This window comes from Vitis vinifera, chromosome 14 (genome assembly GCF_030704535.1).
Source record: "Vitis vinifera cultivar Pinot Noir 40024 chromosome 14, ASM3070453v1".
NCBI lineage: Eukaryota > Viridiplantae > Streptophyta > Magnoliopsida > Vitales > Vitaceae > Vitis > Vitis vinifera.
The window spans coordinates 25,265,254-25,280,528 of record NC_081818.1 but is presented as its reverse complement, the minus strand read 5'-3'; the positions used below and the strand labels follow the sequence as shown (position 1 = coordinate 25,280,528).

At 35.1% G+C, this 15,275-nt stretch overlaps 2 protein-coding genes across 6 annotated transcripts; both read left to right on the top strand.

Moving 5' to 3' along the window:
* Positions 1 to 1,266: 1,266 nt before the first annotated feature.
* Positions 1,267 to 5,307, top strand: LOC100248040 (ACT domain-containing protein ACR6). 2 transcript variants are annotated; one of them, XM_002271988.5, is made up of 7 exons: positions 1,267 to 1,668; positions 2,463 to 2,508; positions 2,645 to 2,759; positions 2,856 to 2,923; positions 3,524 to 4,126; positions 4,382 to 4,486; positions 4,570 to 5,307. In XM_002271988.5, the coding sequence occupies exons 1-7, from the start codon at positions 1,622 to 1,624 to the stop codon at positions 4,906 to 4,908; spliced, it is 1,323 nt and encodes a 440-aa protein (XP_002272024.1). In that variant the 5' UTR covers positions 1,267 to 1,621; the 3' UTR covers positions 4,909 to 5,307. The 2 variants fall into 2 exon arrangements, with proteins under 2 accessions (XP_002272024.1, XP_019080912.1); XM_019225367.2 differs by lacking the exon at positions 1,267 to 1,668 and adding an exon at positions 1,735 to 2,381.
* A 568-nt stretch (positions 5,308 to 5,875) lies between these two features.
* Positions 5,876 to 14,448, top strand: LOC100267007 (pentatricopeptide repeat-containing protein At5g14080). 4 transcript variants are annotated; one of them, XR_787605.2, is made up of 4 exons: positions 5,876 to 7,085; positions 7,311 to 7,734; positions 7,895 to 8,303; positions 13,891 to 14,448. XR_787605.2 is itself a non-coding variant. In XM_059742846.1 (3 exons), exons 1-3 carry the CDS (start codon positions 6,081 to 6,083, stop codon positions 8,221 to 8,223), a joined length of 1,758 nt encoding a protein of 585 aa, XP_059598829.1. In that variant the 5' UTR covers positions 5,876 to 6,080; the 3' UTR covers positions 8,224 to 13,767. The 4 variants fall into 4 exon arrangements, 2 of the variants coding, with proteins under 2 accessions (XP_059598829.1, XP_002274670.1); XM_059742846.1 differs by lacking the exon at positions 13,891 to 14,448 and having other exon boundaries at positions 7,895 to 13,767; XR_787602.3 differs by having other exon boundaries at positions 5,877 to 7,734.
* Positions 14,449 to 15,275: the final 827 nt, after the last annotated feature.

The window sequence follows — 15,275 nt, the reverse complement described above, 5'->3', positions numbered from 1 at the left end:
ACTATTACCCAACAATAATTTTACTACTTGAAATGACTATAATACCCTCCCCTTCCATACCCAAAAAAAGAAAAAAAGATATTTTTGTCAGGAGAGTGGGATAGACAAGTCCATGTGTTTCCCAATTTGGTATGAGAAAATTTCGGGATTAGGGTTCAAGTGTCACCCTTGGTGGTCATCAATTAGAACAAGGAGCATAGAGGGAGTGACAATAAACTAATGGATCACATTTCACTAGGTTTGTCTTCAACTTATCATTATTTTAGCAATCCAATATATATATATAAAAATCAAGTGGTAATAATGAGAATAGGTTTATGGGTAGGTTAGGGTTGATGGTGTTTGAGAGCCTACCTCCACTTAGAGTCTATTTACAATTTGGGGTTGCCCTCTGCCCTCTGCCTCATGCCATGTTACCAATCTTAATTGAGTTTGTATATTTTATATGCATTTTTTATTTTTTATTCTTATATAGGTTTATTTTTAAAAAGACAATAATTTTTAAAACTATTTAAAAAAAAATGAATCTTGTTAGGATATTTTATTTATTTATTACTAATAAGATGCAATTTACTTCTTTATGGAAACATGATTTCATTAAATTTAAATACGGGGTTATATAGAGATTTGAGTTATTCAAAATTATAAAATTTAAGGTAAGTTTTTAAGATGCTTAGGATAAGAATTAGGAAGAGAATATTTTGTATTTTCTATTATATTTTTATTTTTAAAAAATTATTTTTATTAAAATTTAAAATTATGTTTATCTCTAAATTTAGAATTTTTTAGAATATTTGTTAACAAGTTTTGAAATTATGATTATTCTAAAAATATTTTAGAATTAGAAAACTTTCCATTATGTATAATAATAAAATTTGAAGATTGATGGAAAGATCACACCTTCTAGGCTGTTCCATGACCGACAGAAAAATATCTTTCAAATCTAAAGAAGCACGTGTTTATTTATTTATCCTTTTAAATTAAAAATAAAGCTATCTAATTAAGTGCTAAACTGCCCTTGGGTTGGGGTGGGATGAAGGGTATTTTGGGTAGAGGGGCCAAGACCGAGTAGTTAGGCACTTGAATTAACGTGGGCAGGAAACCAGTGGATCACGCTGGAATTGCCGCCAAAATACCGGCAAACATCCGACCGATCTGTACCTGCCACGTGCCATTCACCTCCCTCACCATCACGTGGCCTCGAATCCTCCACCCTCCCGTACGGATACTTAACACATAAACACACCCCCAAAAAATTATTAGCGAAAAGGGTAAGTGGACGCAGTTCACTCTGAAACCGCGGGCAGAAAGTAACCGCCAGTCTGACCAATCATAACCGGTAAATTGATATAAAAACGCCTCCGGGCAAATCTAACGGTCTGAGGTCATTCTTGCCTTTTACCTTCAAATCGACCTTTTTCTCTCTCCCTATCGTCTTCAGTAATTCACTCTCTCTCTCTCTCTCTATCCAGACTTGTTTCCTTCAATGTTGGAGACATCATTCTATAGCGTATAGAATCTCAACACTATCGTTTTCTTTTGGGATTTTGGCTTTGTGGGTGCTCCATCTCCCTATTTTACACCGAGTTATTGCGTGGTTTGCGCAAATTTACTTTCGGCCATGGATGATGAGTATGCTAAGCTTATCAGGAGGATGAACCCACCCAGGTATTTTGCTCACACCTGTCCGTTTTTTTCTATTTTTCTCTTTGATTTCTCTGAGTTTGTCTCATGGGTGTTTTTTTTGGGTGATTATGGTGTTATGGTTGAGATTTTTGTGGCTGTAGCTTTTTCTGGTTTCCTTTTTGCCTTTTCTGGTTTTATCACAAGGTGATGAATGGGATGGGGAAGATAAGCTCAGGCTACCTTTGGTTGCGGATGAAATGTGGGGGAAGAAGGGAAATTTGTTCAACTTGGGCTTTTCGATTCTTACCACATAAGAAAATCAGTTTATTTGCTTTAGTTGGATCGAATGTTTAAACATGAGTCTGGAATTTTCGTTTCTTTTCTTTTCCTTCCCTTTGTTTTCTCTGCAACCAAACAGAGGGTTGAGTTTTCTACAAGTTTTATGTTGTTTTCAGATTTCTTATGGAAATCAAATCGTCCCTGTTTGGGTTGTTCCTTTTTCTTTTCTTTTCTTTTCTTTTTTTCCTTTTTTTTTTTTTAGCTTCCAGAGTCTAAGCAGAAGTCTTTGTGAAATCTTCTAGTTTTTTCCTTTCCTAATTGTGGGGTGGGATTGTTTCAAGGCTTTGAAATCTTGCAATTTTGCTTTTAAAATTGAACTATTCCTGCAATTTTGCCTGTGGGGTTGAACTGTGCTCCTTTATTGTCTTCTTCTCCTCCATCTTCCTCTGAATATTGATTGATCATTCACTGTTATGGTTTGTTATGTCAGCTCCATGAGAAATTTATTTCTTGAAAGAGAGAAACTCCATCATCTAATCTGGGTCATGTTATTGCAGAGTTGTAATTGACAATGATGCCAGCGAGGAAGCCACTGTTATTCAGGTAAGGCTGGTGTTTTGCTGCTGATTTTCTCATTTGGGCATTTTCCAGTAGGTTGAAATATCTTGAGGGTGCATTTCAGTTGGTTTATCTTCTATAATTTCTCGGGTTTTATGACTACATGTATTATCTTGTTTAGGTTGACAGTGTTAACAAACATGGAATTCTCCTGGAAGTAGTCCAAGTTCTAACAGACATGAACCTTGTTATAACCAAAGCATACATCTCATCTGATGGGGGATGGTTCATGGATGGTATGGTTCTTTGTTCAATTACCTAAATCAGTATTAAAAAGAATGCTTTTCCTAGATTCCTCATCCTTTCCTCTCTTTGAAATTTCATATGTTCAGTGTTCAATGTGGTCGATGGAGATGGAAACAAAATCAGAGACAAAGGGGTCATCAATTATATCACAAAAGTAAGCAGTTTTCCTTCTGTTTTTCTTTGTTTTTTCTAATCAAGGAATCCCTTTGATTTTTACTTGCCGCATAACAGATGCTGAACCGTCATTGAATTGGTTGTGACCTATGCAAATCTTATGCCATGAAAGGAAAAGGATAAAAAAAGTGAAAGATTTTTATTTTTCCTGTTAGATGATTAAAGATTTTACATTATCATGCATTGTCTTTTCGGCTAAGATTTTGAAGTCTCTTTAGCCAAGAATGTTTTTAGTTACAAGAACCATTGTTTTGCATATATTACTCCTCAAGTAGGCTGTTTCTCCTGCTGCAATGAGGGGAAGAAGAGGAAAAATCGAATCTATGAACCAGGTTTTTAAAATGAAGTCCATAAACAAAGCCTCCACAGAAATTTCAACACATCCAACTGAAACAGTGGCCTTGTTATTGGTGTTCAGTTCATATTTTCTCAGTTTTCAACCTCTCCCATTCAAACAACCAGAAGTAGTTTTCAATCATTACCCACTGAGATTGTTCTTTTCCCCGGCATCCCTAAATGTCCTTTATTTAGCTAGAGTTCCAAAACTTAAATGTTTCTGGTCTTATCTGTACGTTTGCAGACACTTGAAAGAGATGCCAGCTTTGTGCCTCCAATGAGAGGGACTGTTGGGGTGATGCCCTCTGAAGATCACACCTCAATTGAATTGAGTGGTACAGACAGGCCTGGTCTACTGTCCGAAGTGTGTGCAGTTCTTGCAGACCTTCACTGTAATGTGGTGAATGCTGAGATATGGACACACAATGCTAGAGCAGCAGCTGTTGTTCATGTTACAGATGATTCCACAGGGTGTGCGATTGAAGACCCTAATCGACTCTCAAAAATAAAGGAACTTCTTTGCAATGTTCTGAAAGGAAACAATGACTTGAAGACAGCAAAAATGACACTTTCACCCCCTGGGTTTACACATAGGGAGAGAAGGTTACATCAGATTATGTTTGCAGACCGCGACTATCAAAGAGTGGAAAGAGCAGAACTTGGGAAAGATAAGAGCTCAAGGCCCCATGTAACTGTATTGGATTGTATTGAGAAGGATTATACTGTGATTACTATGAGGTCAAAAGATCGGCCAAAGTTGTTGTTTGATACTGTCTGCACTCTAACAGACATGCAGTATGTAGTTTTTCATGGAGTGGTCCACACAGGGCGGATGGAAGCTTATCAGGTAAGGTCAAATTTCACAAAAATTTATTATTGGAAATGAAGTTTGGGCAAAACAAGTTGATAACATGACTCAACAAATGAAAATTCTATGGTTCAACAAGTTTGCAAATCTTGGTAGAATTGGGAACACAACTATTTTAAACCTTAAGGGAGTCAGAAAGTCAACTTGCTGCATACATTTTTGCAGAATGGCTATGTTGAATTGCTACCACCTTTTGAATGTGTTTGACTGAAAACAAATTTTGGTTTGATATAGGAATATTATATCAGGCATGTTGATGGACTCCCTATGAGCTCAGATGCTGAGCGAGAACGTGTCATAGAGTGTCTTGAAGCAGCAATTGAAAGGCGAGCATCTGAGGTAAGCAACTGATTGAGTCAAGAGTATTTTGTTTCAGGAGACCCACCTGTGGTCATGCTAACACATATTTCCTCATTTTGTAGGGACTGGAGCTAGAACTCCGCACTGAAGATCGGTTTGGACTTCTGTCTGATATCACCAGGGTATTCAGGGAGAACAGTTTATGTATTAAAAGAGCAGAAATATCAACAGAAGGTGGGAAAGCCAAAGACACCTTCTATGTCACAGATGTGACTGGTAATCCAGTCAACCCCCAAATTATTGATTCAATTCGCCAACAAATTGGGCACTCCATCCTGCAGGTGAAGAACTCCAATCTTTCACCAAAGGCCCCCCAAGAGACAACAATGAGTTTCCTCTTTGGGAACATCTTCAAATGTCGAACTCTTCAGAATTTCAAATTGATCAGATCCTACTCTTAATACCTTCCTTCCCATACATACACTTCCATAAGTAGAAACTGTGCAGACATATCAGATGCTTCTTCTGGAAAAAAGAAACGATATACAAAGAGACTAAAGGACAATGTAAATAGTCTCCCCTTCCTCTTGTTGCAGAGGGTTTACTGCTATGTCCTGATACTGGATAGAAGTAACTCAGACACAAATACTATACTGTAAAAATGCCTACTGGTCTCTGTATATCCTTGTGTCTTTTAGTAAGCTGTGTACAGTGTGATATTACTTGCCTTGTACAAACAAAATAAAAATAAAACAAGATTGTACTGATGCCTCTAAATTTAGTGATTGGATGTTATCTTTGGCTTCTTGCAAATTGAATTCATCCAATCAAAACTAAATTTGAAGCCCTGGTTCATTTAATGATGGGTTCTTCCCTTCTTTTTTTTTTCTTCCTTCTTATGTGGGGCATGGTAAAAATGCTCTGTTGAGGTCTTGAAGCCTCCATAGAAAGCAGAGTAACACAACTATTGAAGAGGTTGTAGCTATCTTAGTCTATTGGATTTTCACTCTGAATTTTATAAGTAAAAACATTTTGACAAGAAAAGGCAATTCAATTGAATAAACAATCATTTTAATTACTATTACTACAATAAGGAATTTATTTTAGAAGAATAAACCTATCTGTGCTTCTTGTTCTTCAAAAATAACTTTTAAGAATAAGTTTTTTAAAATAAAAAGACAAAAATAGCTGCTTAAGGGTTTATTTGGAAATTATTTTTTATGTATTAGAATAAAAATTAATTTCCGTTTTTTAAGAATTTGGTCTAAAAACATATTGAGTTTTAAAAATAAATTTGTTTTTTAATAATAATTGAAAATATCGAGAAGAACCTTCAATATTATAGAAAATATGGAAAATAATTTAAGAATTTGTATATTATGTATAATTTATGTGTATAATATTTTTAGGAAAACTAAGTCCAGAAAATTGTTTCAAAAATAATTTTTTAGAACTGTTTTTGAAAAGTTACCAAATAGATCTTCAATTGAAATCCTATTTAATTTCAAAAAACAATATTGAAAGAATAATCTAATGTATGGGTACTTTGTCTGTTTCCAAACAGCCCTTACAAGTTCGTAGTGGGAAATAGTGGGAATCACAACTTGGCGGGAAGCAACGACCACTCTCTACGATGAAACCTTCGGCGATTGAGGCGGCAATTCGAATAAGCCGAGCTCTAATCGCAGCTTCAAACCAGTCGAGACCCACTCGATCATGGAGCCCTTCACTGGAGCAGACTCTACATCGACTCGGGTGCCACGAATTGCTGAGTCCCTCACTCGTCGCCCGAGTCATCGACCCCTTCCTCCTTCACCATCATTCACTCGCTCTCGGTTTCTTCTATTGGGCTTCTCAGAAACCAGGGTTTGCTCACACTTCCATCAGCTATCAATCAGTCCTTAAGTCTCTCTCCATTTCCCGCCAATTCAATGCGGTTGAAAGGCTCTTGAAAGATGTGAAAGCCCAGAAAATTGTGCTTGATTCTTCGGTTTATCGATCAGTGATTGCCTCACATATTATAGGGAAGAGAACCCAGAATGCTTTCTTGATATTTAATGAAGTTAGCGCGCTTAGTCGCGAGATTGGACCAGATACGTGCAACTCCCTTGTTGCTGCTCTTGCATCTGATGGGTGTGTTGTTTATGCCCAAAGAGTGTTTGATGAAATGATTCATCACGGTGTCCCTTTGAATTCTCTTGGATTTGGTGTTTTCATATGGAGGTTTTGTAGAAATGCTGAGTTGGGTACTACTTTAAGTCTGTTAGACGAGGTTATAAAGCATGCTTCCGAAATTAACGGGTCCATTATTGCACTTTTAATCATTCACGGGCTTTGTCAGGTCTCCAGGGTGTCAGAAGCTTTTGAGTTACTGGAGGAGTTAAGGAGCAGGGAATATAAACCTGATTTTATGGCGTATCGGATTGTTACTGAGGCATTTAGATTGAAGGGAAGTTTGGCTGAAGTAGAGAAGGTCTTGAAGAAGAAGAGAAAGCTTGGGGTAGCTCCAAGGGAGAATGATTATAGGGAGTTTATCTTTGTTTTGATTTCAGAGAGACGGATACCTGAAGCAAAGGAATTGGGTGAAGTGATTATAAATGGGAATTTCCCAATTGGGAATGATGTTCTTAATGCATTGGTAGGATCTGTTTCATCTATTGATCCTGGTTCTGCAATGTTGTTTTTCAAGTTCATGATTTCAAAAGAAAGTTTTCCAACTCTGCTAACTTTGAGCAATTTGGGTAGAAATCTTTGTAAGCGTGGAAAAGCCGATGAATTACTGGAGGTTTTTCATATTTTGTCTTCTAGAAACTACTTCTCAGATTTGGAGACTTACAGTGTGATGGTTTCATTCTTGTGCAAGGCTGGGAGAGTGAGAGAAGCTTATGGGGTTCTTCAGGAGATGAAGAAGAATGGGCTGGATCCAGATATCTCATCCTATAATTGTCTAATGGAAGCATGCTGTAGAGAGGATCTATTGCGCCCTGCAAAAAGGCTTTGGGATGAGATGTTTGCAAGTGGATATGGTGTAAATTTGAAGACTTACAACATCCTTATCCAAAAGTTCTCAGAAATAGGCCAAATTCAAGAGGCTCAGTGGCTCTTTCAACATATGTTGGAGAAAGGAGTAAACCCTGATGCTACAACCTACACATCCCTGCTTGAGGGGCTTTGTCAGGAGAAGAAATTTGAATCTGCTTTTGAAGTTTTCAAGAAGTCTGTTGAACAGGATGTAATGCTTGCGCAAACAATATTAAATACATTTATTCTTTACATCTGCAAAGAAGGTACAGTCTTTATATGTATGGAAAGATATATGTGAAAAAGTTCAATGTTATGGTTCGTGTTAGTGGTGTTTAACCATTTGTTTCTTCTATGTGATGTTTTACATGTTGAAAGGTTGCTGAATATGTTATTAATTTAGTTAATTCCATATGCTCCTTGCAGGTAATTTTCTTTTTGCTTCCAAGTTGCTCTGTGGTCTCACTTATGATGTAGGACATTCAGACTCCCATGTGATTTTCCTGAAATATTTAGCTGATGCTAGTGAGATTTCAACTGCCATTGAACATATAAAATGGGTTGGAGATACCTTGCCTTCAATGTTGCCAACAATATCTACAGAGCTTTTTGCATTGCTTGCTTCTTCTTCAAAACCAGAGCCAATCCTACAAATGCTTCTAGCAATGCAGGAGAAGTCTCCACTTCCTTACAATGATAGTTGGAAAGAACTTAGCAACCAATTGTTCACTGGCCATAGTTTGGGAACAAATTGAAGGTTGTGTCTTACTTTTAACCATAAATATTGGCTCCTAAGTATGGTGATAAGGGGTCAACAAATCCAGGTTTACAGCAGGTAATTTGCTCTTCCCCATTTATGAATTGAGTAGGGTATTCCATGTGTATACACAAAAAAAAAAATAAATAAATAAATAATAAAATAAAATAATAAAAAAACAACTGATTCATATTCATAAAACACCATTCTATGGGTTTCTATCTGCAACTATGTGAACTTATACTCCTAAAGTTTATATACTCTGTCCCTTCGCTTTGTACAGCACTGTTTCCAATAAATGCCTGCAATCAAATTTTTTTGCAATTTTTTTTATTCTACTTCTGTTTTACTGCTCTCTGAGTTTATATTAGGCTTGTCCATCGCTAAATCCCTATTCCTTTGCATGCCAAAACCAATTTGGCTCTCCCTTGTTAGATCTCTCTAGTATGTCCTAGAAACTGAAGCATGGTGGCTACAAATCCTGAATGCCATGTTCTATCCAATAGAAAAAAGGATAAGCATTGGTAATGACCCAATCAAACAGTCAAAATGCACAAAAACATAGGAAGTTTAGACATAGGAAAAATTTATTAGTTCAGAAAGACCCAAAGATCTAGTGGGTGGCAAGCTTACTGGGTCAAACAAACAGCTCTATGTTTTTAGACATTCTGATTAGTGCTTTAAATACAAATCATATATTGAACTCAGCTCATCATTTAAATGAGTCGGCTCATTTACTCAATTGGATGATGCATGATGCTAAACATATACTCAAAAAAATGAAAAAATTTGGAAAAGAAAAAAAAGGTTACCTCAAAACTAGAAGTATTTTTCTGTTGGTGAACTTTGAAGAAAGGAGAATAAGCCTTTTCAATATGCTTTAATTTCCAAGTAACTGTATCAATCACGTAAAAATTCCAACAAATGGAGAAAAAAACAGCAATTCAAAACTAACCAATGATATTGCAAATGCATTAAACTAACCTCTAAGCTAAGCAGGCTCACATGGCAAAAATTATACATGCATATGGGAAGGGAGGGGACGGTGTTGTTGGTTCAGTGTGGAAGGAGTAGATCTAAGGACCACATGACCTTCTTCATCCTCTCTTTACATTTTTCTCCAAGTCTCACCTGTTTTGAGGTGAACATTTTGGTTTTGGAGGAGGCTATTATCTTCTCATTTTTCTTTTTCCACTAATGAGACCCAATAACACAAGTAAAGTCACTTTAAATTTTTTTCCTCTCCTTATGCCCTACAAACTGCAATTTTAAGCTTCTTTACTGAAAGGTAAAGTGAGGTATCATAATTCTAAGCAAAGTCTTAGCCCTAACTCATTGGAACCTTAAATGTGTGTTTCTTAAATTTTTTATTTTTCCTTCACTATTGATGCTTTCTTATAAATGAGAGTATGCTTTTATGACAGGTAAGGGAAATTTCACACCCTTATTATAAGCTCACTTTTTTTTTCTTTATTAATTTTGAAAATAAGTCTTGACTAAGTGAAAAATTTAACAGAATTTATGCTTTACACTTATACTTATTCTATGAATGAGAACAAAAATGTTATACAAAGGGGCAAAAATCGGTTGTGTTCATGTCCAATTCATGTTATGTCAGTTATTAAAAATGGCTCAACCTAGGTAAAACTCCTTCATAACTGAAGCAAATCTTTTGACATTATTAAACTAGCTTAATATATCAAACTCATTTAAGCTTGTTTCAATATGGTTCTTATTTGTAGGAGGCCAACCATATTGGTGAGTTGTTTAGTAGTCTGAGGTAAGAGTGGAGTAGAGTAAGAGGTGAGAAAGAAAAGAATGGCAGTGGAATCAAAGAGAGAACCTAAAAAAGTAGGAAAAACATTTTTTATTTTTTATTTTTTGTTTGGTAGGAAATGGAACCTTCTTATAGTGCTCCAAAATAGTAACTCTCATGTTAATGGATCAATTATTACATAGAACATTTTGGGGATGACATGTGTCATAAAGATACACCGGTCCCTTATCTCTAATTTTGGTCAAGATAAGTTTGATATTTGTTAATCCAACCTCGGTAAACCTCTAGACACCAAACCAAGACCCTTAAACTAGTCCAAAAGTGCTCAATGATTGGAAGGTTGATTCCACCATTGAGATGCACCAAATTCATTTTATGAGCCCTATTCCAAACTCAGACAAACATATAAGCATCACAGCGCTATGTCAAGGATGAAATTTTGAGGGAGATGTAGCAAATCATCTAGCTACAAATATTATGGAGGAAGTATCCTTCCTATAGCAGGGATGAAACAATCAACCTTCTCTGGTGCACGTAGTGTCTCCTTCACCAAGGAGTATAGTAATAGAGACCCCCATCCACCATAGGTGAGCATCCATATTCTGTGGGCATCTGGGTAGCTCAGGAATATATTTGGAGGTACGAGAGACCAGATGATATAACATTATGGCATAGGAACTATGTAAGGAGAATATGGATTTGTCCATACATTGGAGATCAAAGGTGAGATACGTTACATGTCATGTTAGTGGAGAGTGATCTTGAGCATGTTTTACTACATACTAAGACACATGATGTTCTGTAATCGATCATGTTATGATGGAGCTCACATTGGATATATTAGACACATGGTAAGTTGTGTCCATGTGGATTTTGCTAGATAGGACATCAACAAGCTATAGCCTTAATTTTATCTCATGAGCAACCTTCTTTTAGACTTGCATGTGGGCTTAATAAATTGGAAGAAATAAGCACGTGATGAGGTTCAAACTCATGACTTCCAAATAACTACGGATCTAATACAATGTGAAGCTATCAATTGACCTAAAAACTTAAATTGTTAGGTAGTAGGTCAATAATATATATAAAACTTATTTGGGTTGCAATTCTAACGAACAAAATACTACATGTTTGTTATATAGATAACAAAATACGATCTCTATAAACATAACAAACGGTTGGATTGGGTTTGGTTTACATAACTTGTTAAATTATATGTTAATTAGACATTATTGTAACTTAATCATGACCCATTTAACATGTTCAACAATCTAAACACATAGAAATTACAATTGAAAATGTTTTCTCAATTAACTTATTATAAAAACATAATAAAATTAACGTGACTTACTAATACAATTCTTTTTTAAAAGAATATAGAAATTATATGGTTAAATGGATCATACAATTGAGCAATAATCATGTTAATATGACACCATTGTTAAAAGGGTCCATGTATAGGTTGAATCATAACTAATTAAATATGTTAAATAGGTTGAAACCTCTAATGTGAATATGATCCATTTAACAAAGGATTGGGCAAATTGCTACAAGTGCAATTAGATTGATAGGGATGAATCTTCAATATTTATTCACAAAACAAAAAAAAAAGAAATGGAAGAAAAAGGAAGATACTAGAATTTGGGAAGTTTCCAAATTTCTCCTAAAAAGAAGTTTCTAAACTTTAACAGAAAAGTCTTTTTTACTTGAGTCATTTTTATAATCTACAAATCTTTTTTATTAGAAAGTTTTATTACAAGATAAAGTTTAAGTTTATAATTCTAAAAAGAAGGTTTTTATTTTTCCTTTTAATTTTATTATATTTGGAAGAAATAAGAGCTTTGATAAGTTATTATGTAAAGGTTTTGTTTGTTTGTTCATAGTTTTATTGGGGTATTAGCTTTTTCTAAAGCCTATAGATAGGGCTAACTACTCTATCCCGAATCATCCATATTTTTCAAAAGACTAAGAACGGTAAATAAAAAAAGTCAAATCACACCATTTTTGTAATAGGTAAAATGCCTCTAATCAACTTTATGAGATAGAGAAAAGGACGACTCTATCTCCATCAAAACTTGACCGATCTAATCTAGTGGACAGGGAACTACTTGTTGGGTACAGAGTCAATTTGAGGAATAGAAGAGCAAACGGCAAACGGTTTGGTTTGATTTTTTATAGTTTTGTTGAGGTTTTTAGCTTTTCCTAAAGCCTATAGATAGGGCCAACTGCTATAAAACAAGTTTAATGAATAAATGCTGAATAATACAAATTTATCTACATACTTTACAATTTATATATATATATATATTATTTTCAATGATGAGACTTTATTGTTTTTCTTCTAAGTGAGCCTCGTAGAAGTCCTTAGTGAGATTAGAAGATTTCCTATTTTTCTCTTCTTTACCTTGTTCTTTTTTCTCTCTTTCATTTTACTTTTCCTTGTTGACATAATTTTGTTCTCCATTCTCTTCATAAATCTTAAACGATCAAAGCTATAGCCCACCTTATTTAATTGTAGGCAACCATCCTAGGGTTGTCCTACATCATAAATCCAACCCAGATCCGCTAATTTAATTGATATTATTTTCTAAGTCACCTTTGCAGGTTGTGTGAAGTATTATTGGCTGTAGTTGTTGTTACATATTTTGTCCAACATTGCTTTATTTTGTTGCCTTAAGAATTCAATTTTCATTTATTATTAGGGATTTATATCATTGATTAATATCAAATTCCATATTTGCCTCTACTATTGACCTACCTTCTCCCCTTTGTAGAGAGATTCTTTGTATTAATTGTAATCCGTGAAGTTGACCATGTACTTATATATATATATATATTATATATAAAGGAATGGGGAGGGTTTGTGGGAGGTTCTAGGTTCAAGTCCCAATGGGGACAAAAACTTACCTATCAAAATAGAAAATATATAAATATATATAATTCTGGTAATGAAATATCACATCACAATATTCCAAATACAATATTTCTTCATATGGTGTCAGAACATTTTCTTCTTTCTGCCAGTTGACACTTTGCTGTCATTTACTTACTTTGGTAGTTCTGCAACTCCAGATTCATCTGTGGTAAAAAGGGATTTATTTTTTTCATCTTCGTCTTCCATGTTCATCAATCACAGTAGATATCTACGCAACTGTTGATATTAATCATCCATTTCATCTGCATCATTCTGATAATTTAGGTTCTAATCTTGTTTCTCAACCATTGATTGGTGAAAATTATTTAACATGGGACAGAGCCATGATTATGGCTCTAAGTGCCAAGAACAAAATTGGGTTTATTCATGGATCAATAAATAAACGAGTAGAGATGAATAGTTGAATGTCAATCAATGGGTTCACAGTAATAACATAGTGAACTCTTGGATCTTTCCAAGGAGTTACCCAGCTGAGTGATTTATGGAGAATGTGCTTACAAATTTAGTCTGATCTTAAAGGAATATTTTTCTCAACTTGATGCTCCTTGTCATTTTGAAATAGAAAAGGCAATTATATCTTTAAGACAAGATCAATTACGTGTTACTAGTTATTATACTAAACCTAAAGTTTTATGCAATGAACTAACAAATCTACAGGTTTTTCCCATTTGTTCTTTGTAATTCCTAATGGGTCTTCATGACTCATATTTGGTAATCCATGTACAAATTTTGTTAATGGATTCTTTTCCATTAGTTAAATGTGCACATTCTCTTATTTTGCAAGAAAAGAGATAATGAAATATTGCCCCAACTGAGCATTCAAGCATTTAGATCACTGCTTGTCACAACAAAGTGGAAATTTTTTTTCTCAAAGAGAAGGTTCTCATAATAATAATAAGTGGGATTCCAAGGGTGGTAAAAGACAATAACCTACTTGTACTCAATGCAATTAGGTCGGTCATGCAGTCAAGAAATGCTACAAACTTCATGGCTATCCCCCTGGACATCGATTTCACAAGGAATCATTTCAACCAGCTGTAAATCAAGCATCCCAGAACACCCTTGCCAAGCCCAATATAGAGGATAACATCTCCGGATTGCCCTTCACAGCAGAACAAGTTCAACAGTTACTCTCCTTAAGCCTCCTACTAGGGTGAATCAAGTAAGGTAGCAGCTAGCCAACCACTAATCTTTCAAGTACATCTTTGAGTTTTTCTTTTTCCACAATTCCAATTGGATAATTGATAGTGGTGCCACTCATTACATTGTAAATCCTGTCTCTTCTTTCATCCATCAAAGGTTTTATTGCTATCATACTTCTGCATGGTAGATAAGCTCCTCTAACAAATATAGGTACCATTTCATTAATTCCTTCACTTATTCAATGTGATGTTCTTTGCGTACCATCTTTTTATTTGAATCTTGTTTCTGTTTGTAAACTCACCCTTGGGTAGAGATCAGGTTGAATGGTTTATTTCACTTTTCATTTAATCCAGCTTGTCATTCTATCATTTCGTTTCCTTCAATTGATTTTGGCATGAGCGTTTAGGACATTTATCCAATAAACGTTGAGATCTTTTTTCTCATTTAGTTCTTGGTATTTGCATTTAAAATATTTAACAATGCAATGAAACAAATTCATTCTCATGGGTAGCATTTTTTTTCAAGAAAATGGAATTATACACCAACATAGTTGTGTGGACACTCATCAATAAAATGTAGTAGAACATAAACATCAACATGTTTTATATGTGGATCACACATTGCGCTTTCAAGGTCACCCACCTCTTAAATTTTGGGGTGGTTAGATTCTTATATCTACACATATGATCAATCGAGCCCCATGTACTATATTTTCTGGTTAAACTCCTTATGAAAGACTCTTTGGTCTCAAACTTCTTACATTCATTTAATAGTCTTTGGATGTCTTTGCTATCCTTCTACTCATGCTTTAAAGCAAACCAAATTTCACCCATTTTCTAAGCATCCTGTCTTGATTGGATATCCATACGGTCAAAAGCAGTATAAAATTTATGATCTTGAAAATAAGAAAAGTTTTGTTTTATGTGATATCATATTTCATGAGGACACTTTTTCCTCTTAGCCAAATACCCCAGACCTCAACTTGTGACCATGTGCTTCTGTCTCTATCAAAGGAATGTGACTTATTTCCCCATCCCTCTACAGCACCTTCTACTTCTCAGCAATCTCACACACTTGGTTGTTCTGAACGTCTTCACCAATGACAAGTTATTTGATGTCAATAATGTTTTTCTTTATGGTGACTTGGATGAGAGTGTTTACGTGCAACTTCCACTCGGTTTTCATTGAATGAGGG